The sequence below is a fragment of the Triturus cristatus genome, chromosome 5_1 (genome assembly GCF_964204655.1).
Source record: "Triturus cristatus chromosome 5_1, aTriCri1.1, whole genome shotgun sequence".
NCBI classification, from domain to species: Eukaryota; Metazoa; Chordata; class Amphibia; order Caudata; family Salamandridae; genus Triturus; species Triturus cristatus.
Genome location: NC_140587.1, coordinates 866,489,147 through 866,515,762, shown reverse-complemented (window position 1 = coordinate 866,515,762; position 26,616 = coordinate 866,489,147). Strand labels below are relative to the sequence as shown.

At 48.1% G+C, this 26,616-nt stretch overlaps 1 protein-coding gene across 3 annotated transcripts in view; it reads left to right on the top strand.

Annotated features, from left to right (window-relative positions):
• Window positions 1-2,155, top strand: part of RTTN (rotatin) — a 1,165,399-nt gene extending 1,163,244 nt beyond the window's left edge. For all 3 annotated transcript variants that reach the window (XM_085605903.1, XM_085605904.1, XM_085605902.1), the window contains one exon: window positions 1,433-2,155. In XM_085605903.1, coding sequence (XP_085462029.1) covers window positions 1,433-1,515 — 83 coding nt within the window. In that variant the 3' untranslated portion in view covers window positions 1,516-2,155. The remainder of the gene's footprint in view (window positions 1-1,432) is intronic.
• The last annotated feature ends 24,461 nt before the right edge of the window (window positions 2,156-26,616 follow it).

Sequence of the window (26,616 nt, the reverse complement as noted above, 5' to 3'; positions counted from 1 at the left end):
TAGATATCTGCTCTGAAATGTGCGTAGTCTGTCAAATGCCAGAAAAAGTACTTACATGCCCCAGCACATTAGCAAGTGGTTGTGGGTTTTCTGCTGGGTCTATGATAGGAGCATTACTCAGGTCCCTGATTGTGTGGGCAATACCATTCTTAGGAATTACCTTGTAGAATTCGTTTTTCAAGTTAGTACCTGCAAATACTTATTTGGTGTCAAATTGAGCAGTAAGAATTGGTCCAGGAAGCCATTTACCGCTGCCAACAAGTTCAGACCTATAGTGAGTTAGTTCTCCGGATCCTCTTTTCAGAGATACAGGTCTTGTATACCAACAACTTCAATTGAAATGAAAAGCTGCATTAACATTCATTAGCCTCCCTGATTACCATAACGCCTATTACATGCCCCGTGTGGTTTTACACAGACTGTTCCAGTAGGACATGGTGGTGATCAGATAAAAACAGTGCCCCCCCCCCCTCCTCCGAGAGTGTTGGATTCATTTAATCTAAATTGAGAAATTATTCCTCCAGTTTTGTATTCACCCAGACTAATCATCACCTTAAATGGTGGTGCACAAAATGGATGTTAATCAAGCTGTCAGATTTTATCTTGGCACAACAATCTACGTGCTTTGCATTCTAAATCGGGATGTACAGATGCTGCAAGCCCACCGCACCCAAAACTACGGCTATCAGATGGATCACTTACTGAATCTTCTATGATTATCCACTGTGGGGTAGATCCTTTCCATCGAATGTTGAAGCGTGCCATTAAAGCGAGGGAAGCATGTTTGGTACTCTTTAGACGTGTTTTGCAGGGCAGCTATGCGGGCCAATTACATGCGTATTCTGCAAAGAAGGCACACTTGACGCTAATTTCAGAGGTTAGAAGCCCAATCTTGATAACAAGTCTCAAGGAACTTTTTTCTTAGGTGTCAGTTTTCAGTTGTTGGCAACATCCTCCTACCTCTCTCTTTCTCTACAAAAACAACAACAGTGATAGGCTACATTTCTAAACGTGGCGACATGGAGAAAGGCGTGCACCTGCATCTGGGAAGGAAGTGTGCCTTTGTATACATTGTGACGCACGTGCAGCACTGTTTGAGCTTTTGAATTGAATAGCTTCCGGAAGTAGTTTCTGATCCTTCTACTAGGTGGAAGGGTGCCTCAAATTGGGAATACAAGAAACCACATAACATAGGCTAGAATTAAGTCACTACAAAGATGGCTTCGTCCTACCATCTTTTAGAAATACACTTGCTGAAAGTAAATAATGTATTATTCTCTTAAATGCGAGTGGGCTTCTTTTCAGTGATGTACAATTGTTTGTTTCTGATTTCCAGAAACTAATGATATTTCGTTTTTACTAAAAGATAATCTCTTTGTAAACTAATGTATATATGTTGATGAATAACGCAGGTTTTTTTTCTTCTCTTTAGTTGGTGTGGAGCAAGAAGAAAATGAGTTGACTTCTTATTATTTGAAATGCCTGGCTAATCTTTCACAGCTTCTGAACAGCTAGAAAAACATCTGTTGGAGACCCTGCTAACAGCTGTTGAAGAGATCAGTGTTTTAACAAATAGCTTCAGATGTTTGGATGGTCAGGGTTGATGAGCTGGTGAAAACCTGAGTAAATGAAACAAAAAGGGTTTGCATTTGTGTTCACATAGGCAAGCTGTTTATCTGGGCTTGCCAAAGCTTCGTTGAGACATTTTATATGTTCCTGTTCCCTTCAGAATCTAATAAAGACATGTGGAGTGTCTTTCAGAACCAAGACACTCACATGGTGCGCATATATGACCAAGCGTTTGTCATTTTCAAAAAGAGTCACTAGCCGTGCTTTATTCCACTAACCATACTGATCATCTCAACATGCGGAGGGTAAATCTCATACATAAGATGGTATGGTAATTCTTGAATAATTTACTCTGCTGAGCAAAACATTCACGTTTGAAAGACCGAGATTAACAGAAACATCTTACTCTTGATTAAATCAGATCTCTTATGAGGGGCAACGTTGCCAAGCGTTTTTTGAATGTCAATGGATAATAGCATTTTGAAATTCGCATATATTTTTGTACGCCCGTTTATTATGTAAAATTGTATTATAATGTAATGATTATTCTCATACAGAGTTTGAAATAAACTATTTATTATAATAATGCCTGATGTAGCGTTTGTATACGGATAGGTAATAGAATGCTTAAATATGTGAATATAATTTTTATTTTTGATCTTTTTTAGGTCATTTAGTCTGAGCACAGATACTTTTGTTTAGCGCCTGTTTAATTATGTTTGATAACTTTTAAATTCATTTAGAAGTACTTCAATATCCAATTAGATGAAATATGTAATCTCATTCAAACATTTTGATACTTTACTTAAATTCTATTACTCCCCTCAGCCTGATGTTACATTATTGCTTTTTATCCTCGAACTGCTTTGGCGCATGTACCGAGTGTAGCAAGGGGAATGTTCCTTATATTTGAGAAAAATGTCCACTTCTTTTATTTTCTTGAGAAAATCTGGACTCATATTTGCCGTATAGGCACATCATCTGCATTCTTCTAAAATATTAAAGCAACTTTTTGAATAATTTGACATAGCGAAAATACTACAAACCTGGATAATAACAGTTGAATCAAAAAAAAAATGTATATAATGACAAAATAAGCCCCGTGTTCCCTGGCATCCTGCACAGATTGATTGCCAATCTTTTCATCCAGCTCCTAAACACACACTAGCACCTTCCTTTTGTTCCCTACACACAGCTGAAAGAGAAACACTTCAAACTACTACACCCATGCAACAGGGGAAAGAGAACTGAAGTGTCACTCCCCTCCACCCCAAATCAATATCGCCGCTATTAGGCTGACAGGGAGAACGTGCACCATAAGTACACCCAGTAGCTAGCCAGTTTCAGCCAAGCATGTACTTAAATATAGCTTTTGTTTTGCTAACAATGCCGAAAGCCGGTCTATAAAAAAATGAAAAATAAGGGTGTTTATTTGCGCTGCTTTATAGTAAAACATAAAAGAACGTTCTCAGACATATTACGGTCCTGGGGATTTTCAATAAGTGCTTACAAAACAACATATATGAAGTCTTCACTGAAGTTAGTCCTACAAGTGGTTCTGTGCTTCTCCGACCTGGAAGATGCATAGTTTTATTTGAGGACTCTTCAGTGCCTGCAGGTTCTTAGTAACAGTAGCGAGGGAAGAGCATTAAGGGGGTCAACATAACTTCTCTTGCGGTTAAGATCTGCACCTCAAGTTGACATCAAATGCCTGCCAAATGTGGAAGCACACATATGCAAGAAGGACTTACTCGCTTACTCTCATCTTGAATACTGGCTCATAGAAGCAGACTCTTAGTATTACAGATTGGAATGGCGATACACTTTTTTGTAGTCTCTTTGATGAAACCATTGATGAGGAGAAATATTTGGTGATTTCTTCCAACTACATTCCTTTTCCAGAGCAATATAATGCTGGAGACAAAGTAAATATTTTTTTTTACCAGAAACTGTAGCTGTAATTCTCCAGTTCTGGTGTCTTTAATGCATTCACACGAGGCCCACCTGTGTCCCCTGACCTCCAGAGGTCAATCTTAAAGTAGCCCCACTCTGTCTTGAGGGCAAGCAATCTGAAAGGGTAAAATGGGCACATAATAAAGGCCATAATGTTTGTTGATATACAACTTGTCAAGTTTAACATAGGAAAAAAATGGCTGGCGTTCCCAGCCTGATGTGCTAAAAAATATGGGACTGTACGCAAGAGGCCTACGGTCCCAGATTAAATTGAATGGCTTTTAAACAAATTTTTGAATCTGATAGAGACTTCTAAAAGCAGATTCTGTACCTGAGAATTTCCCAGGCCTCAGATTGGATCCTGACATTTTTTCATAAGTAGTACCCCTGTGCCCCAGTAGGTGGTGTCATTTGGCTACACTTACGTCGTCCTCGGCACCTGTATCAGCACCACCCAGCCGTGCTGACACCGGTTCTTTTCTTTCTGAGCCAGCCAGTGCCGATCCGGAAAAGAGCTACCCCTCAGTCACTGTTTGACTGGAATTTTTTGACGACTCCTTTTAAGTTTTTTCCCCTATTGTGGCAGGGATTTCTTCCACAAAAACTGATATCAAGCCCTGTGGAGCCTGTTACAGACTGATGTCGGTGACTAATCCGCATCTTGTATGCCTGTGGTGTCTCGACCACGACTTAGTTGAGCTCCGACTGTTGCACCATGTATCCGAAGGCCTTGCAGGAGCGGTACTGCAAGCTCATGGCGGCTTGACTGGCAATGACGTAACGATCAAGGACCCTGTTGAAGAAAAGGTCCCAATAGCAGTCATGGAGTCCGAGTTCTTTGTCCCATTCCAAATCCTCCTGACACATTTGGTTGAGTCCCATCACGAGTAGAAGTCTTCGAAGAGATCTTTGACTTCTCCTTGTCTGTCGGCCGCCAAGACCAGGGAGCGTCCTCATTCAAGGCCTGGCTCCGCAGTAGAGCCTGCGCCTATCCTGCTCCATGCCTCCCTGACTTTCCAGGATCCGGAGCGACCCCCGCTCAACTAAGAGTTTTATAAGGCCATGCGGCTCATACTTGAGCGGCCCCACCCGCGCGCCTTCAGGCCCCACGGGGTTGAAAGGGGCCCTAATGTTTCTGTGCTGGCAGCTCCGGCCTCGGTTCAGACTGCACCTAAGGATCTGTTTCTGGATTCGGACCAGCACCGGTAGTACCATCTCAACCTTTCCTGATGCCGGTACCATCCCCATTCAGATCCCCGACTCCGATACGGAGCCGTAGGGGCGTCACCCGATGGCATATCTGGCATTGACAGGAGCCTTGCTTCATAGATGGAGCCTGAGCTCTATTCCCTTGGGTTAGGACTCTGGGAGGAATGGGAATAGTCGCTGGACCCTAAGGAATACCAGCCCTTTGAAGAAACCCTAACATGGACTGGTGTGAGAAACTGGGTGAAGTCAGCGGACTGGCTACTTCTCCAGATACTGGTATGCTTTCTCCCCCTACTGTGGCTATGCAGGAGGGAGCTTCTTATGCAATGGTGGTGCAGAGAGTGGCTGAGGTCTTCGACCTTCAGTTGCCCTCAGTGGCAGTCAAGGCTAATGTTTTAACAGAGGTACTCCAACCGGGAGTCGAGTCATCCCCTCATAACCGCTACTCCCATTCAATGATGCCCTCACTGACATCTATTTGCGGACTTGGTCCAAACCCCACACAGAAGCTCCTGTGAATAGGATGATCGCCCGCTGCCACCGCCCCGCCCCAGGGGATCCAAATGTCCCCACCCAACACCATACTCCGGAGAGCTTGGTGGTGCCGGCCTCGACATCCCAAGGTGCATCCCCTTCCGCTCCCCAGGACTGGATATCCAAGAGGCTGGACTCCTGGGAAAAGAAGATGTTTTCTTCCACCAGCCTAGCATCGCGGTCCGTACTCTCTCAGGGTGTTGCCGTTGGGAAAGATGCAGCAAAACTCAATATCCGCTCTGGACATGGCATGACTGACTCTGTTGGCAGAACGTTTAACTCAATGGTGGCCTTGAGGCTTCATGCCTGATTGAGGAGGTTTGGTTTTTCAGGGGATGTCCAATCCTGTCTTATGAACATGCCCTTTGATGGCACTCGTCTCTTCATAGACAAGGCGGATTTGGCGCTGGAGTGGCCTCACATCACTCTCAATCCGCCTTTCGAGGCTAAGAAAGAGGTTTCCAGCCGTGCAAATACATTGCCAGCCGCAGCGCCACGCATGCTCCCCAGGCTCTGCGTGGCTGCAGGTGCAGTACCCACAGATGCGGTGGGTCATGCCGCCAGCCAGTCCACCATCCCCCAAACTGCTGCAACCTCCAAACCCTCCTAATCTGTGTTTTTTACCAACATGGGCACCCAGTTGGTGGCAGGATTCACCATCACCTGCCCCATTGGCAGTCCATGACATCGGACAGGTGGGTTTTGCAAATTGTCCGAAGAGGCTACTGCCTCCCCTTCATTACTGGATGGTATTGTTGCAAGACGCATATTTCCAAATTCCTCTCCTGCCTGCCCATCAGCGTTACCTGCGGTTCACAGTAGGCTACGTGCATTTTCAGTTCACCTTGCTCCATTTTAGCCTTACCAGCGCTCCTCTGATGTTCACCAAGGTGATGGCACTGGGACCGGCTCATCTGCAGAGATCAGAGGTGCCAGTTTTCCACTATCCCGACGACTGTCTGTTAAAGGCAGGCTCGCCCAGACTGTCGTCTCTCACCTCTAGACTACAGCACACCTTCTGCACTCACTGGCGTTCACTATCAACATGCCGAAGTCACACCGGACTCCCTCTCAGACGCTCCCTTTCATCGGAGCTGGACACAATGCAGTTTCGGCTTATCCTTTTGAGTTAGTAGTCCAGGATATTTGGCTATGATACAGATGTTTCCCCCTCTATCCTGGATTTCAGGGAGACAGACCTTGAGGCTGTTGAAACTCATGGCCTCCTGCATCTTGTAGGGCACTCATGCCAGATGGCATATGCGGGCTCTCCTGTGGGGCCAGAAGTTCCAATGGGCACATCATCGGTGGAATCTCCATCATTGTCCAGATCTCAGAGGGAACTGAGGAAGATCTGTAGTAGTGGGTCACACACCATGATTGGATGCGAAGCAGACCCCTCTCCCTTCTCCAGTCAGATCTCACATTAGTGACAGATGCGTCACTCCTGGGTTGTGACAGCCTCGGAGAAGTGGAGATCAGATAGCTCAGGTGTCCAGCGGGATCCGGACTCCACATCAACTTGCTGGAGGTCCGTTCGATCCGGCTAGCATTGGAAGCCTTTCTACCCTCCATAAAGGGAAGGCAGGTGCTGGTGTTCATGGACAAAACTATCTCCATGTGGTACTGCAACAAACAGGGCGGGTGAGGTCGTGGACCCGTTGTCAGGAGGCCCTGCGTATCTGGGCATGACTGGAACTTCAGGGCATATCCCTGGTGGTTCAACGCATTGCAGGCGCACTGAACGCTAGGTCGGACGAACTCAGCAGTCGAAGCCTTGCGGATCACGTATGGCATCTTCATCCAGAAGTGGTGCAAAATCTCTTTCAACAGTGGGGAGAGCCTTGGTTAAATCTGTTCACCTCCACAGAGAATGTGCAATGTCAGCAGTTTTTCATGCTTGCGTTTCCAAGGCGGCTCTCACTCTGTGCTACTTTTCGTCTCCGGTGGAGCACAGGCCTCCTCTACTTTTTTTTCACCCAAACCACTCCTGCCCTGTGTTCTCAAGAAGATCAAGAACGACCAGGCCCAAGTCATTCTTATAGCTCCGGATTGGGCATGGAGAGTCTGTTATCCCGAGCTACAGAGCATGGCCACCAACCCTCTATCAGGCTGCCCATTCAGGAAGATCTTCTTTTGCAGCAGCAGGGGAGGATTCTACATCCGAACCTGTCCAGTCTCTGCCTTTTTGCATGGAGATTGAGCGGCGGCAGTTAACAGCTTTCTGAGGTTCTACTTTTCATTTTTTCCCTAGCTCAGCTGGGCTCCTTGCCTCAGTGAGACCTTATTCTGGTCTTACCCAGTATTGGGGTATCTTTTATAGATTCACATGCCTGAATCATTCCCCGTCGCCGAGATGGGAGTCCCACGGTAAAATACAAGAGTAGTGCCAGAAGTAATAAATAGGCCGAAAAAGAGGCCAAAGGCTATATCTTAGTAGCCTATCTACGTCCTTATAGGAAAAGGACCAAAAGCCCGCTCCAACCAATCAGCTATCAGCACTCTCTAGAACACTCCCAACAGAAGCAGTTCTCCTCAAATTTTCAACGCACGTCGTGTGGAAGGGAGTCTCCCTGAGTGCTACTCAGTTTTCGTCTCTTCAGCTCTTCAAGAAAGTATGTCTGACAAAAAGGGCCTCTTCCGCCCCTGCAGGACCTGTGGGAAGAAGAGGGTCCATGTAGATGATCTACATAAAAATTGTCTTTATTGCCTCTACCCTAAGCATGAGGCTAAAGACTGTAAGATCTGCTGTACCTTTCCCAGCAAGACACTAAGGGACAGAGAGGCAAGATTACTTTTATGGCTCAAGTCTTCTAAAGAGCCTCCTCCTTCTTCGGCTGCGGAAGAGGACTGAGCTTCCACATCTAGTAAGAGGGCTAGATCTCTAGAAAGCTCCTCAGGTGAGGAAAGAAAACATCTTAAAACTTCCCAGGGTAAGCCTGTTCATAAAGAGAGGATTTCTAAACATTCCTCTGAGCCCACTTCGTCTCAACCCTCTACACCACTCACAGAGCATCCAAGATCGTCTTCTACTGACTCTGTTAGTAGAAAACACCTAAAAAAACTGTTCCTTCATCGTCGACGATATGTGTTACGTCGTCGACGCCATCGTCGACAGCAACTGTCACAACGACAGCTATTTCCTCTCCTATCTCGTCGACAAGGATCACTATAACGACGAGGCCATCGTCGAAGTCCGTCGACGACCCATCGTCAACGAAGAAGCCATCGATAAAGCCACCGTCAACGAAGTCACTGTCAACGAAGTCACTGTCGCCGACGACACCATCGACCAAAGCGCTGACAATGGCTGAACCAGCGACGACGACACCACCGACAACGAGCCCGTCGACGACGAGCCCGCTGACAGCTTCGTCGATGAGTGCGCCTGTTATATTACCACTGTCAACGACAGGACCGTCGATGAGGGACCTTCCTATAATACTTATATCTGAAAGAAACACGTTAGTTAGATTCCTTACCTTAGACTATCCCCAGGCGTCAGGCTGGATCTGGAAAGATTTTTCGTCAGTGGTACCCTTGCGCGTCGGTAGGTGTCGTCTGCAAATCCGCGTCCGTCGTCGGCATCGTGGTCGCCGGTATGACGTCGTCGGAGTACTTAGACACCGCCCTCGCGCGCTGACATCAGTTTTTCTTTTTTCCGCGCCAGTAAGCGCAGATCAGGGAAGAGCATACCCTTAGTCACTTTTTGACTAACTTTTTGGACTATTTTGGTCTGTTCTTTCAAGTCGACTTCGACTCCTGGTGCCGATAGGGATGCCCGGGTTCAAGCTGTGTGACGCCTGTCACCGACTGATGTCGGTTACTGACCCCCACCATCGGTGTCTCTACTGCCTTGGGGCCGACCATGATGACAAGTCGTGCCCCGACTGCCAGGCCTTGACCTCGAAGGCTAGGTGGGAGCGGTCCCGCAAGCTCCTCGAGATCCGGCAGTCGGCTCCGCGCCGCTCGAGGTCCCGGTCGAGGAGGCGGTCGAGGGACCGGTCGCGGAGCCGAAGTCATCACCGCTCGTCGGGTTCAAAGTCCTCGCATTCAGGTAAGTCGAGGCACAGTAAGAAGAAGTCGAAGAAGTGACACCGCTCTTCTGAATCCCCTCGCCGGTTGCGCGACTCGGCCGGCTGGCCCCATACACTCCGGTCCCTGGGCCTCACGCGACTCCGGGAGAGATTCGGGACTTCCTCGTGTCCATGAGGAGTCTCGTTCCACCATCAAGGCCCTTCACCTGGAGCTCCCTGCAGCGGCCATGAGGACTAACCTCCTCACTGAGGTGCTTCAACCGCCAGTAAGCTCTTCGGAGCCTCTACTGCAATTCACTGAGGCCCTCACCGACGTTCTGATGGGCACTTGGTCAAAACCCTCCACAGTCTCTCCTGTGGATCGAAACGTGGCCCGGTGCCACCGTCCTGATCCGGGCGCCCCCAGCTTTTCTGTTGGTACACTTCACCCCAGAGAGTCTGGTTATCCAGGCCTCTACGTCCCAGACCGCCTTCCCGTCCGCTCCTCCGGATCGGGAATCCAAAAGGTTGAAGAAGTTTGGGAAGAAACTGTTTTGCTCCCTCAGTTTGGGGTTGCGGTCCATTAATACCGCTTGCCTTTTGGACCGTTATACTCACTCCTTCTGGGATACGGTGGCGGACGTGCTGCCCCAGTGTCCAGAGGAGGCCAGGACACGGCTCGCCCAGGCTCTTGCTGAGGGGCGGGATGCAGCACGGTACTCCATTCGATGTGGACTTGACACCACGGAGTCGCTGGGTAGAGCGATTGCGACGACTGTGGCGATTCGTCGTCACACCTGGCTGAGGTCCATAAATTTTTCAGGGGATGTCCAGAGCACCCTCATGGACATGCCCTTCGATGGCCATCGCCTTTTTGGTGACAAAGCGGATAGTGCGCTGGAGCGGTTTAAGGACTTGGGCTTTTCGGCCCCACGCCCGCAAACTTCCCCTTTTTGCCCCTTTCGTGGCCAAGGGAGGGGTGTCCCCGCACGTTCGTCCAGCCACAGGCCGCAGAACCAGCCTCAACGCGGTCGCGGACGTGGATTCTGCCGTGGCTGAGCAGGGGGACAGAGAGCTGGTCAGTCCACATCCGCTCCCGCAGCATCTGCCTCAAAGCCTTCCTAGTCCGAGCTTTCAGGCCTGCTCCACTGGCAAACCATCACATCGGACAGGTGGGTGCTGCAAATCGCCCGAAGGGGCTACTCCCTCCCCTTCAAGGTGACCCCTCCAGCCATGCCACCGCAGTACCACCGCATGTCGGGGGATCACTTGCTACTTCTGCAGGAGGAAGTTACGGCCCTCTTGGCCAAGGGGGCCATCGAGCGCGTTCATGGGCCAGAAGTAGGACGGGGTTGTTACTCCCACTACTTTCTGGTTCCCAAGAAGGGCAAGGGGGGCCTACGCCTTATCTTGGACCTCAGGAGTGTCAACGCCTTCCTCCGGAAGGAGAAGTTCAAGATGCTCACAGTAGCTCAGGTTCTGGCTGCCCTAGACCCTGGAGACTGGATGGTAGCATTGGACCTGCAGGATGCATATTTCCACATCCCCGTCCTGCCGGCCCGCCGGCGTTACCTGCGGTTCACGGTAGGCCACGAGCACTTTCAGTTCACCGTGCTCCCCTTCGGCCTCACCAATGCCCCTCGGGTGTTCACGAAAGTGATGGCGGTGGTCGCAGCTCATCTGCGCAGATTAGGGGTTCCAGTCTTCCCCTATCTCGACGATTGGTTGTTGAAGGCAGGCTCGCCCCAGGCAGTTGTCTCCCACCTCCAGACTACGGCCGACCTCCTGCATTTGCTGGGGTTCTCCATCAACGTGCCGAAGTCACATCTGAGTCCCTCTCAGAAGCTCCTTTTCATCGGAGCGGTTCTGCACTCGGCGCAGTTTCGGGTCTATCCTCCCGAACAGCGGGTTCGGGATATTCAGGCTTTGATTCCGATCTTTCAGTCAGGATGGTCCTACGGCTGCTGGGTCTGATGGCCTCCTGCATCCTGCTGATACATCACGCCAGGTGGCGGATGCTAGCTCTGCAGTGGGACCTGAAGTTCCAGTGGACGCAACATCAGGGCAACCTGTCCGACCACGTCCTGATCTCGGAGGGCTCTGCGAGACAGTTGCAGCGGTGGCTCATGGACCGCGATTGGATCTGCTGCAGATCCCTCTCCCTACCCCAACCGGAGCACGTAGTGGTGACAGATGCGTCCCTCCTCGGATGGGGGGGGCCACATGGGAGAGGCGGAGATCAGATGCCTCTGGTCTCCGGCGGAGTCCCGGCTCCATATCAACCTATTGGAGCTGCAGGCGATCTGGCTTGCAATTAGGCATTCCTTCCCTCTGTCCGGGGAAGTGTAGTGCAGGTGTTCACGGACAACACCACCGCCATGTGGTATTGCAACAAACAGGGCGGGGTGGGGTCGTGGACCCTTTGTCAGAGGCTCTGCGCCTCTGGACATGGCTGGAACATCAGTGCATCACCCTGGTGGTTCAACACCTGGCGGGTTCTCTGAACGCCAGGGCGGGCGAACTCAGCCGCCGGTGCATGGTGGATCACGAATGGCGTCTGAACTCGGACGTGGTGCAAGGCCTCTTTCGGCAATGGGGAGAGCCTTGGTTAGATCTATTCGCCACCGAAGAGAACGCACAATGTCATCAGTTCTGCGCATTGGAATTTCCAAGGCGGCACTCGCTCGGAGACGCTTTTCGTCGCGAGTGGAGTTGCGGTCTGTTGTACGCCTTTCCGCCTATACCTCTTCTGCCCAGAGTGCTGAAGACGATCAGGCGCAACCAGACCCAAGTCATCCTTGTGGCTCCGGATTGGGCACGAAGATACTGGTATCCCGAGCTACTCAGTCTGTCAATCGATCCCCCGATTCGACTGCCTCTTCAGGACGACCTTCTGCCGCAGCAGCAGGGGACGGTCATCCACCCGAACCTGTCCAGCCTCCACGTGTGGAGATTGAGCGGCGGCAGTTGATGCCATTTGACTTGCCTCCTGAAGTCTGTGATGTCATTCTGGCAGCCAGGCGTCCCTCCACTAAAACGGTATACGCCTGCAGGTGGAACAAATTTGTGGCATGGTGCACAGCAAAGGCTGTGGATCCCCTTTCTGCCCCTCTTTCTGAAGTTCTCCTCTTTCTTCTTTCCCTGGCCCAGCAGGGCTCTGCTCTGGGCCCCGTCAAGGGATATCTTTCAGCTGTCTCTGCGTTTTTACGGCTTCCTGATCAGCCTTCTCTTTTCTAGTCCCCTGTTGTAAATAGATTCTTGAAAGGCATTACTCACATGTTTCCTCCTGTCCCCTTCTTAATGCCTCAGTGGGACTTGAATCTGGTGTTAACCTATCTGATGTGCACTCCTTTTGAGCCGCTTCATAACTGTCCTCTTAGTCTTCTGACTCTTAAGACTGCTTTCCTGGTTGCCATCACCTCTGCCAGAAGAGTGAGTGAGCTCCAGGCACTTTCCTCTAAACCTCCTTTCCTCTCTGTCCATCCGGACAAGGTTGTTCTGAGGACTCGCCCTTCTTTTCTTCCTAAGGTGGTTACTGCCTTTCACATCGGGCAGTCTGTTACCTTGCCCACCTTCTTTCCGCCTCCCTCGAAAGAGGAAGAGGCTCCACCGTCTGGACCCAAAACGTGCGCTCTCCTTCTATCTGGACCGCACCAAACAGTTCCGGGTGGACGACCAACTCTTCGTTGGCTATGTTGCCACCAATAAGGGGCGGGCAGTGCACAAGCGGACCATCTCTCGGTGGGTCGTTTTGTGCATTAAGGCCTGTTATTCCTTGGCTAAGAAGGATCCTCCTGTGGGGCTGAGGGCCCATTCCACTCGGGCCACAGAGGCTACTACTGCCTTGGGACGGGAAGTCCCTCTGCAGGACATTTGTCAGGCAGCTACGTGGACCCCTCGCTGCACACGTTTGCTAAGCATTATTGCCTGGACAGCCAAGTCCGGAGAGACGGCTTCTTTGGCCGTTCCGTTCTCCAGGACTTCCTGGTGTGATCTTGGTTCGCAGACCCACCACCGGGGTTGGTATTGCTGGGGTATCTATTCTAAGGTAAGGAATCTAACTAACGTGTTTCTTTCAGATGAACAAGTTACTTACCTTCGGTAATGATATATCTGTAAGAAACATTAGTTAGTTAGATTCATTACCGCTCCACCCATCCTCCCCATTCTGCGAACTGATATCTAGGGTTAAAGTCATCCCTTTCAGGGCCCTAGTTTCATGGCACCAGTGTTGGTTTCTTGCATGGCTCTGCGTTCCTGGCGCGGAAAGCTATGTACAGAACTGACGTCAGCGCACGAGGGCGACGTCTAAGTACTCCGACGACGTCTAAGTACTCCGACGATGTCATTCCGGCGATCACGACAGACGCGGAGTCGCAGACGACGCCTAGCGACGCGCAAGGGTACTGCTGGCGAGAAATCTTTCCGGATCCAGTCTGACGCCTGGGGATATTCTAAGGTAAAGAATCTAACTAACTAATGTTTCTTACAGATATATCGTTACCAAAGGTAAGTAACTTGTTCTTCTGCACCGTTGACGCCCCCGTCGATGAGAGCTTCTCAGCTCAAGACATTTCAGAGGCTTTTTCAACAGCCTTTTCAGGACTATAGTAAAGTCTCTCCTCTATTGCCATCCCACCTTTTAGAGAGTTTCGTAGAGGATAAGGATTATGATGATGAGGGTCCATACGGAGTAGCTCATAGTCCATTTGAGCTCAATGTTAAATGCCAAGACATTTATGATGACGATAATTACCAGGAGGAACATTATTATCATGAACAATATATGGCTCCACGTCATGCCTATCAGTTCCTTCACAGATAGGAATCCCACCATGGAGAGATAGCTCATCTTCCTCCAGTACTTATTCAGGATCTGCAGGCTATGTTGGCGGATTATCGTCAAAGATTTCCTCCCCAACAAATTCCGACAGAGAACCCACTTCCTCAAGTAGAGGTTCCTGCTCCGGTACCAGAGCTTACTTTACCTAGTACACCGGCTCCTGCACAGGACACTTCCTCCTCGAATTAAGAAGTTGAGGAAGGCGAATTGCCTAATCAGGCGTATGCTCCGGATCCCTGGGATGATTATATAATCCAAACACCATCTCCGCCTCCGCAATTACCATCTGATTCTCCTCCTGAAGACATCGGAGGATTTCATAATTTGATGCAGAGAGCAGCCACTAGGTTCCATCTACCTATTACTGTCAAGCAAACAGACTGTTTTTTGCATGATTTTAAAGAAGATACTAGAAAGGTCATACGCTCTATTCCTATCATCGATTACATCTGGCAGGAGGGCGTAAAAATCATGAGGACGCCAGCATACACACCGGCGGTGCTACCTCGTGTAGACAAAAAATACCGCGCTCCAGATGACAGTCCATCTTGCCTTGTAGGACACCCAAGGCCAGATTCGGTCATATCTCGGGCCTCACAGAGGCGTTCGAAAAACCCCGCGACACGTTATTACTACTCCTCCAGACAGAGAGGGACGTCGTATGGATCTTATGGGGAAGAAATTCTCTTCTATGGCAGCGGCATCAATTAGAGCTTCTAATGCTTTAGCAATCATTGGCCGTTATGACTGTCAAATGTGGTCCGATATGGCGGGATTGATAGATCTCATCCCGGAGGAACAAAGGCAGGAGGCCAGGAAGATTTTATTAGAGGGTGAACGAGCTGCCTCTGAAACAATTGATTGTGCGTTAGACATCGCCAACACGAGCTTCGGCAATTAGCTGGGGCAGCAGTTCTTCGATGCCAGGGGTGGCTTAAAGCCACTACCTTCAGACCAGAAGTTCAGACTAAGATCCATGAGATGGCATACGAGAGGGACTCACTGTTCGGGAAACATATTGATTATGCTCTTTTAGCAATAACGAATGACACGGACACGGCAGAGTCTGGGTGCTCTGCACTTTAGACGTGTACCTTTCAGAGGAGCCAGAGGGCGAGGATTCACAACATACCAGGGCGGCTATCAGTCGAATCAACAGTATTGTCACTACCAGCCTCAATATTGCCAGTCTTACAACCAATCGTTGTACCGTCAGTCATCGACGGCTGGTTTCTTTCGCCAGGGCGGCCGTAAGCGAACACAGCAACAAGGCTGTGACTCTGCCAGGAAGCAATGAGCTTCTCAGGGTGCCAGTCAACTTTCCCTCCCTACCCGTGGGTGCTAAAATTTCTGCTTATGCACAGCGGTGGTACGAGAATACTTCAGACTGCTGGGTGTTAGACCTAGTCACCAAGGGTCACACACTGGACTTTGTCCAGAAACCACCTATTACTCCGCCCAGGGGCCCGCCTCCCCCTCGTCTTCACTTATTGGGCAAAGAAGTCTTGATCATGCTCCCAAGGAAGCGATTGAAGAAGTACCATCCACACAGAAAGGAACAGGTTTCTGTTCTCGTTTCTTCCTAATCAGAAAGAAGTCACAAGAATGGCGACCGATTCTGGACCTCTCGCAAACTCAACAAGTTTCTCAAGAAACAAACATTCCAGATGGTAATGCTATACGATATTCTGGGATGCTTAAACAAAGGGGATTTCATGACTTCCCTGGACATGGAAGACGCATACTTTCATATCCCTATCCTTCCAAAACTTTGAAAATATTTACGATTTACAGTGGCTGGCACCCGCTATCAATTCAAGGTTCTCCCATTTGGCCTAAAATCAGCGCCACAGATTTTCACTAAGTGCTTAGCACCAGTAGCAGCGACCTTACGATCCCAGGGGATCCAAGTTTTTCCATACCACGACGATTGGCTGCTCAAAGGTCCGTCGGAGCAGGAAGCCAATATTGCCACAACAACTTGTCTCCATCTGTTCAATACGCTGGGACTCACTTTGAAAAAGGACAAATCGAATTTGCTTCCAACTCAGATCATTTCGTTCCTAGGAGCGTCCCTGGAACCAGTCCAGTGCAAAGCATTCTTGTCTCAAGACCGTCAAATGTGCCTTCACAAATTAGCGACAACCATTTAAAAAAGAAAGTCAGTTTCTATTCGGAAATTCAAATTGCTCCTAGGGATGTGCTCTACAGCAATCAACTTAGTCCTTTTGGCGTGGCTCAAGATAAGACCTCTTCAAGAAGAATTACAGAAACAATGGCAACAAGCATTGGGTTCTTTCGAGGATGTTATCTGAATAACTGCATGAATGGTGGACACATTCCGTTGGTGGTCCCAAACAGCTGATCTTGCCCAAGGTCTCACCTTTCTGCAAAACATCCCGGACTTCGTCTTGACAACAGACGCCTCCATGGAAGGATGGTCATCTGCATGATTTGCAAATTCAGGGAAAGTGGTCTCAGATACAGAAACAACACCACATCAACAGTTTGGAACTCTGAGACATATTTTTGTCTCTTCAGGCTTTCCTTCCAAGGATAGCAGGTTCCTCAGTGCTGGTCCGTACCGACAATACGACCAGCATGTACTACATAAACAAACAAGGAGGAACAAAGTCCTTGACGCTTTCCCAAGAAGCGCAGGAATTGTGGGAATGGACAATGTTCCACAGCATATCCTTGAAGGCCGAGCATGTCGGGGGTCTGCACAATACCCTAGCAGATACACTAAGCAGGTCTCAATCTGGCTGCCACGAGTGGAAGTTGGAACAAACTCAGGTGAACAAGATCTTTCGGACATGGGGCAAACCACCTCTGGATATGTTTGCATCGCAGGAGAACAAGAAATGCCAATATTATGCCAGCAGGTTCCCTCAACCGGGGTCAAGGGTGAATGCCCTTTCAATGAGATGGTCCGGGATCTATGCCTATGCTTTCCCCCCCATTCCATTAATCCCCAGGGTGCTCAAAAAGATGAAACTGGAGGGCTGCCGTCTAATTCTGATTGCACCCCGTTAACCCAGACTGTATTGGTTCCAGGAGCTTCTTCTGTTGTCACAAGACATGCCCATTCGCCTTCATCCAACAACGACGATGTTATGACGGAATAAGGGTCAGGTAGTACATCCAGATCCACAGTCCCTGCACTTGCACGCATGGCTCCTGAATTTCTAGAGTTCAAATACCTTAATATTTCACAGGATCGTCGAGGCATACTGTCTAAATCCAGTGTTGAAAGCACTGTCAAAACATATCGTTTAAAATGGAAAAGATTCTGTTGTTGGTGTGAAACCAATAAAGGTTATCCAGTTCAAGCCCCTGCTGAACAGATTTTACCTTACTTACTCTCACTGGCCAAGTCTGGCCTCACTTTTTCATCAGTCAAGGTTCACCTCGCTGCTCTTTCAAGGTACAGGAAATTCTCGCAGCTTTCTTTATGTTCATCTTCTCTTATAAACAATTCATGAGAGGACTTTTTCGCACTTTTCCTCCTGTACGTTCACCTCCTCCAGAGTGGGAACTCAATGTGATTTTAGCACAACTGATGAGACGACCATTTGAACCGGTCCATAAAGCAGAACTCAAATTCCTCACATGGAAAGTAGCCCTCTTGCTGGCTCTTACTTCCGCAAGAAGGGTTAGTGAGATTCAGCGTTTTTATGATCAAAGAACCCTTCTTACGCTTTACACAAGATCACGTAATCCTTCGGACAAATCCTAAATTCATTCCAAAGGTACCCACACAATTTCACTTGAATGAACCAGTAATGCTGCAAACTTTCTTTCCGAATCCATCCAGTCCAGCTGAATGGGCTTTACATTCATTGGATGTAAAAAGGTGTTTGAAATGTTATCTTCAAAAGACAATAGATATCAGAAAGATGGATCAATTGTTAGTGGCCTACGGTCAAGGAAAACAGGGAACCGCAGTAACAAAAGCAAAATGGGTCGCATCTGCCATTCAATTCGGCCACAAAAAAGACAATAAACCTCACACGGTGAAGGCTAAAGCACACTCCACCAGAACTATTGCTGCATCTACAGCTTTGTTTGCTGAGGTTACACTGGACAATATATGCCGTGCTGCGACATGGAAGAATGTCCACACGTTCACAAGACACTACTGCCTCCAATCTGCACAAAGGGAGGATGCAGCGGTTGGAAAAGCTGTGTTACGCCGTCTCTTTCACTAAGGTCAGATTCTTTACATTTCTTTAAAGCTGGTCTATTATTAGTTTTCTTTACTGTTATATTGCTTACAGTGTTTATGCTCCTATGTTTCTCAATTTGTATGTTTCTCATGCTGATATCCGCTATCTCTTTTAATATGAATATTGCTTTTTGTGCTTTGTCATTACAATTTTTCAAGGTTGTGGATGTCCATTTTGGAGTTTTAGAATACATGTCTCCCACCATCCACTAACGACAGTACAATTGGGGTACTGCTTGCTATTCTGATTCAGGCATGTGAATCTATGAAAGATACCCCAATACTGGATAAGAAAACAAGTTACCTGTAACTACAGTTATCCAGTATTGGTATCCTTCATAGATTCCCCGTGACATCAGTTCTCAGTGATTTTAGGGATATTTACTTCCCACTTGTGCTTGGAAAATCTGAGGAGAACTGCTTCTGTTGGGAGTGTTCTAGAGGGTGCTGATTGGTTGGAGCTGACTTTTGGTCCTTTTCCTATAAGGACGTAGATAGTCTACTAAGATATAGCCTTTGGCCTCTTTTTTGGCCTATTTATTACTTATGGCACTACTTTAGTATTTTACCGTGGGACTCCCATCTCGGCGACCGGGAATGATTCAGGCATGTGAATCTATGAAAGATACCAATACTGGATAACTGTAGTTACAAGTAAGTATCTTGTTTTCTTATGGGTGTGGGCTCCTTTTGAGCCTCTCCATAACTGTTCCTTCAGACCTCTTATGATCAAAACAGCCTTCCTTGTGGCTATTACATCTGCCTGAAGAGTGAGTGAGCTGCAGGTCTGGTCATCCAAGTCGCCTTACCTCTGAATCTATCCTGATAAACTGGTGCTTCGCACAAGAGCCTCCTTTATTCCGAAAATGGTCACCCCATTTCACGTAGGAAATCCATCACACTGCCTAAATTTTACGCTCCTCCACATCCCTCTAAATTTGAGAAACTCCCCCATCTAGACCCAAAAAGAGTGTTGTTGTTCTATCTTGACCGCACATGAAAGTTCTGGGTGGACGGGCAACTCTTTGTGGGGTATGTTGGTTAGAAGAAAGGCCAGGGTGTGCAGAAGTAACCCATCTCCAGGGGGGGGGTCGTGCTCTGCATTAAAATCTGCTATGCATTGGCCAAGGAGCAACCTCCTGAATGTTTGCGAGCTCATTCCACCAGAGCTAAAGCTGTGGCCACTGCGTTCACCCGTAGAATTCAGGTCCTGGATATCTTCCAGGCAGTAAAACAGGCTTACCTGTACACGTTCACCAAACATTACTGCCTGGACAGTCAGGTCCGTAGGGATGGGCATTGTGCCTCTTCAGTCCTGCAGGACTTCCTTGTTTGAAATTGGTCTGCAGACTCACCTCCGGGGATGGTATTGCTTGGGTATCTATTCTAAGGTAAGGAATCTGCAGCTCGAAGTCACTATCAAATGAACATTTACTTACCTTACTTCCTTGCTGACCCATCCATCCTCCCGTGTCTGTCAACAGATTTCTAGGGACTGGGTTCTCCTTTTCAAGGCCTTAGTTTTCCACACCAGTGGTCAGTGTTCTTCATGGCTCCATGCTTCTGGCGGGGAAAGTCGTGAAAAAGAAACTGTTGCGGCTGTGTGGTGCCTAAATGGGTGCCACGGATGTCACTTCTGGCACAGACGATGCACGTGGAGCCGAACAACGGCACCTACCAACACACATCTTCCAGATCCAGTCTGCAACCTGAGAAATTGTAAGGTAAAGAATCTGTGGCTAGATATAGTCTCTACTAGATAAGGCGTTATGACGGTAAGCAACTTGTTCTTCTCGTTATTTGTACCACTGTCAGAGCTTTGTCACGACCCAAATAATCTTTAATACACCTTCATATCTGTCTTTCTGAGAAATAGCTGTAGGAAGCTGGCTCTTTATGTGATATATCAATAATCTGATATACCATGTAAAGAGTCCAGGGGTTCTCTTACTAGTGGTCAGGGGCTTGCTATGTAATCCCCGAGTGCTCTATTAGGAGATAGGGTCGTCGAGCAGCCTTAGGCTTAACAAAGAGGAGTGTGAGATATTTTCAAATACACACAATGATTAATAAATTACAACACAACTCAAGCAGATCCACACCAATTTATAAAAATGGCAAATATCTTTATATATGTTTAGGCCTCAAAGAAAAATCGGTCAGGTAAGTACATTTTTAAAAATATATTATTTTCACTTTTAAGAGTGGACACAGTGCGATTTCCGAGTTCTGTAATGTTAACTGATGGAAGGAAGAACAAGTTCTGCAAACAGGTATAGTACATCGACTTCCAGGACCAATCTCCAGGAGTTAAGGTGAGTGGTGGGCAAGGTCCAAGGCAGCACCTACAGTACACCACCAGCAGCAAGAGGGCTGCCAGGTGCAGGGTACAAATCAGCGTTGGGATCCCACTGCGTTTGAATGGGGATTGTTCTCTGTAAAAGGAGGTTGCAGACTCTGGCTAGGAAACCAGTCAGGCTGAACCAACAAGTGGGCTCAGGCCTTGCAATGCTCAGGGATGGGGGACACCTTTGGTCTGATTCTCTAAGGCCAGGGCGATAGGTGCAGAGGTGTCTTTAGACGTGTTTCTCCCTGCTGGAGCTGTCGTGCTAGAGAAGACCTGTGTGCAGAGGCTGCAGGCAAAATTGGGTAGTCCAGGATTGGTGAAACCATGATGGACTCAAGCTCTGTAGGGCTGGGGAGACTTGTTAGCACTGTTGGCCCACTTCAACTCAGGCCGGAGGCAATGGGTGCAGTGGTTGCTTCAGGTGTCGAGTTTTGGTGGTTCCGGAGACCTCAGAGTCTTCTTTTTGTCTGCTGTTCACGGGAGGTCTTGAGTCTTTTTCAAAGGCAGGCAGTCCCCCAAGTTTCTGGTGTCACAGCTGCAGGACAAGTCTACTTTGGCACAGTTTTCGATGAGGGCTGCAGACAGGCTGGAGGGCTGGGGCCAAGTCAGGTGCTCTCTTCAGTCTTCTCTGCCTTCGCGACTCTTCGGTTCCCTCTCTCTTCTTAGGTCATCAGGATCTGTTTTTCTGGTGCCAGGGACTCCCTTAAATATGGAATTTAGGGGTGTTGTTGGAGTGTAGCGTAGTGGCCAATGGGCCATGACTGACCGCACTACATGTGGCATAGGTAAGACACTCCTACAGCATGCCTTACAGCCCTAAGGCAAGGTGCACTATACCCATGTGAGGGCATATCTGCAAGAGTGTATATGTCCAAGTGATCTCTAAGCTCACCCTTAGATTATCAGTGCATAGGAAGCCATAACGATTAAATGATCTGGACATTCGTCATTACGAGTTCCCAAACTACATGATGACTTACTGTACCCCTAGGTGTTTGGTACCAAACACCTTGTCTTAATAAACCCACACTGATGCAAGTGCTGGATTTATTAATAAATTAACACAAAGGGCACCTTAGAGGTGCCCCTGAAAACCTACCCACTACTACTGTGTTGACTGACTCAGCTTGACCATACAGCCAACATAGACAGGTTTCTGAACTGAGGTGAGAGCCTTCGCTCTCGGAGAACAGGAACAAAGCCTGTTCTGGGCAGAGGTGTTCACACCTCCTCCAAGCAGGACATTCCAGGACAGGAAGTTTCAAAGGCCCGGCTGCTCCAGATAGTGGAGGTGCCCACCCCCCTGTCTTGACCCCACTTTTTGGCAGCAAGACAGGCGGGAAAATTAGTTAGATTAGGAGGTGTGCCCACACTCAGCCAGCACTATCCCTAGGTTGGGCCAGCTGTTGCGGACCCCACTTTTCAGATTCCTCCATGTCGTTTTGACAGGAATCAGCCTTCTAGTGTCAGAGTTATTCCCACTTCCCACAGGAAAGGGTGTAGGCATCCTAAAGGTAGGTAGCCCATTGGCTACTACCTATCACTCCTCATAAGGTCCCTAAATTGAGTATTTGGGTGCCAACCTGTAAACTTTATTCAGAAGTATTACATCATCCATAAAAGTGAAACACAGTGCAAAGCTAACAATAAACTGTTCAAAATGCATGGAATACAGAAATACAATAAATATATATATTTTAAAAAGGAACCAATGTGCAAAATAACTTTTTCAATGTTTAAAAGTAATACAAATCTAAAAGCAGGTCTACATTGGCTAATATTAAAACAATACTTCCCGGCATCTTTTGCCCAGATACATTGTCACATGGGCATGGTATAGATTCAATATTGTTTGTAAAGCCCATGGGAAAACAGAGCAAATATTTAACGGTATCGGATCTGAAATATAATCTTATGGAGTGCTTCCATCGGTTTCAAACAATGCAGATGTATTTGTTAGTGCAGTCTGAATCCCACAGATCAAGATATCTAATCATAATGGGTTTCCCTATCAGATCCTTTAACCGGTGTGTCTCCTTAAGGTTCTAAAATGCGTCAGCCTCACATCTCTTACTTATGCTAAAACATGAGAGGGGATCTGTGAAAAAAGATTGCATCCCGATTCTACAATGCTCATTTTTGATGTAAGAAATCCAAGGGATTTGTAGCCCTCTGTCCAGGGAAAGGCAATCCAATATTATTTCTCTGGTTAGGGCTGTCGCAGGGTTCTTCCAGATTGAGAGCCACAACAATACAGGCTGCACCCGGACTAGATCTCCAAGGTAAGATAGCCTGAATTCCTTGTGACAAATAAAATGGGCAGCAAACAGAGGCACGGATAAAGCCTCCTTTAGAAATCTGTTTTCTTCCCATTGGATGGCCATGCAGTTGGAGATTCCCCATACCTTGGCACCATACATGACAATTGGTAGACACTGGGATTTGTATATTTGTAACAACGAATCAAGGGATTTACCACCCAAGGGTTGGAGGATACTTCAAAAAGACATATTGGCCATGGCAGATCTCGTGGTACAGTGTGTGATATTAGGGGACCATGACTCTTGGGCAGAAACGTAAATGCCCAGGTATGGAAGGGTGCTGCTCTTGGTCATAAGGTTGGACCAATAGCCATTGATGACATAGATCTACACTTGAGTCCACAGAACATAACATGAGACTTAGTAAAGTTACTCTGAAGGTCTAAGGAGGCCATAAAGTCAACAAAAGTGTATACTAGCTGATGCAGTGCCCTGTGATTGGGTGCCATAAGCACTTTGTCATCCACATACAGTAATGCTGGACGAAGTTTTCCTTTTATAATGGGCACGTCTGGTGTGGCACATAATAGTAAAGGGTGGAGAACATTAACATATAGAATAAATAAGAGAGGGGCCAGCACACATCCCTGTCCCACTCCGCGATGGATCCCTATGTCACCCAACACCTCCCCGTGTTGGTTAATGCTGACCCTTGCCCTCAATGTCTCATGCAAATGGGCGAGCAAGTGAACCAGCGGTATGTCTAAACCCCGTTTGATAAGAATGTGCCACAGTTTGGCCCTGTTCATACAATTGAAGGCTGTGGACAAATCCATGAATGCTAGGTAGATGGAAGATTGTATGCCACAGTGTATTTCCCTAGCACCAGGTTAAGATTAAGACATTGGTCAGTTGTTACTAATGTGTGCCTGAACCCGTATTGGCAGCCAAATAGTACAGACTTGGCTCTCACCCATTCCATAACTCTGATGTAAATAACTGCCCAATACGTGAGCGCTCACCTTTTAAAAAATTTTTTTTTTTAGAAAGGGTATGTGTCTCATTTATTGCCTCTCCCAGTACAACAAATGCTCATCACTACCCTCTGATAAGCCTAACTGCTCACCCACAGAGTGTTAGTATCACCTGCTTTAGCTTCTGTAAACCAATTGGAGACCCACTGGACTCTCTGCACAGTGTACGTCTTTTTAGTACACTTTATAGAGAGCCAGCTTCCTACAAAGAGGAAGTGATACTCGAGCCCCATCCCTCCCCTCTATCTAAAGAGAAGTTATAAGGGTGTCAATATGCCACTCTGTCTCACTCCCCGATCGAGGAACCGAGTTAACAATTGGTTACAATATTCCCCCTAGTTTCCCAGGCCATTGTCGACACTGCAACAGGTCAAGGCCTTTAAGAAATCCATGTTGCACCTATTTGGCACTCTTTAGGCTCTCCTTTGGGCTCCAGGGATCTGCAAGGGCCTCCATACAGGTTACCAACAACTGATCTGTCCTCTGTGCCGTCTGAGCACCTTAGAGATGGTCTCTGGTTCCACACCGACTCTGGTGCTGACTTCCATTCCACAAGGAGACGCATTCTGGCAAGAGTGGTGTACAGGACTCCTGTGTTTCCACCTCTGCTTCTCCTATCTAGAGTTCTGAAGATCAGGAACAACCGTGCCCAAGCCATCCCAGTGGCTGTGGATTGGGCAAGGAGAGTGTGGTTTCTGGAATTTCTGGACAAGATGATCTGTTCTCTGATCAGGCTACACTTTGGGAGAATCTTCTGCTGCAGTAGCAAGGTAGCATCTTTCACCCAAACCTTCTCAATCTTTACATCTAAGCATGGAGATTGAGTGCCAGCTTTTGACTATGTTCAATCTACCACCTGAGGTTCTGGGTGTAATGCTTGCTGGCAGACGTCCATTTATGCAGGATGCTGGGACAAATTTGTGGCATGGTGTGGAGCCCACAACACAGACCCCTTACAAGCCAAACTGTATGATGTTTTGTTATCTGCTTTATCTTTGGCTGAGCACGCCCTTGCAGTAGGCTCTGTTAAAGATTTTTTGTTGGCCCTTTCAGCTTCTTTTTTTTTTTTTTATTACATTTGTTGGTCAAGTCATCCTTGTTTAAATAACTGTTGTGATGCATTTTTTTAAAGTTTAGACGCACGTTCCCTCCAAAGCTGTCTGTGACCTTAACTTGGTCTTGATTGGCCTCGTGTGCACTTCCTTGAAGACGATACTCAGCTGCTTGCTACGTAATCTTACTTAAGACTGGTTTCCTCATTACGATCATGTCAGCGTATCGTGTGTGTGTGTTAGAAATGGTGTTTCTGGTTGGCTAGGGTATGTACCTAAGCCAGGCAGAACTCACCACTCTAGTCAGGGCAGTTCAGCAGATCAAAGACAACCTGTGCTCACCCTCTGGTAGTTTGGCGCAGAGCAGTCAGACTTATCTACAGAGGCAATGTGTAAGGCGTTTGTGAAAATACAATGAATACACCACAACAAGAGACTCCACACAAGAGTATATAAAAAATAGGTGCTATATTGCATATAACACAAGACAAAAATGACATGAATATCATACGTGGTTCAATTAATGCAGCGTTAAAATGTCACATTAGATGCAGAGAGTAAACATTCCATCAATAATACTTTACATGCATGTAACACATAGATGCCTTTTCAAAGGAAAGCAGTATCTTTAGAGACAATCACCTATATTGCAAGAAAGGCACATGCATCCCAAAATGCAACCATAGGGAACAGAAGCACCTGTGCGCCTACTATACATGATACAGTAGTATCTGAAAGAAACACGTCAGTTAGATTCCTTACCTTAGAATATCCCCAGGCGTCAGGCTGGATCCGGAAAGATTTTAGTCAGCAATACCGTTGCACGTCGCTAGGTGTCGTCTGCGGCTCCGCGGCCGTCGTCGGCGTCGTGATCGCCGGGATGATGTTGTCGGAGTACTTGGACGCCGCCCTCGCGCGCTGATCTCAGTTCTTTTTTCCGCGCCAGCAAGCGCAGATCCGGGAAGAGCATACCCTTTAGTCACTTTTTGACTAAACTTTTTGAACTTTTTTGGTTCCTCTTTGGAGTCGACCCCGACTCCTGGTGCCGGTAGGAATGCCCGGGTTCAAGCCGTGCGACGCCTGTCACTGCCTGATGTCGGTCATGGACCACCACAGCCGGTGTCTCTACTGCCTTGGGGCCGACCATGATGCCGAGTCGTGCCTCGACTGCCGGGCCTTGACCTCAAAGGCTAGGCGGGAGCAGTCCCGCAAGCTGCTCGACATCCGGCAGTCGGCTCCGCACTGCTCAAGGTCCTGGTCAAGGAGGAGGTCGAGGGACCGGTCGCGGAACCGCAGCCATCACCGCTTGTCGGGGTCGAAGTCCTCACATTCCGGTAAGTCGAGGCGCAGTAAGAAGTCGAAGAGGCGACATCGCTCTTCAAACTCCCCTCGCCGGTTGCGCGACTCGGCTGAGGGTTCGGGTGGCACCACCCGGGCGGCTCCAACGGAGCCGCAGGAGTCCCATCCGGCCCCACACCCTCCGCCTCTGGTCCCTGGGCCTAATGCGACTCCGGTGGAGATCCGAGACTTCCTCGTGGCCATGAGTAGTCTCGCTCCGCCATGGAGAAGG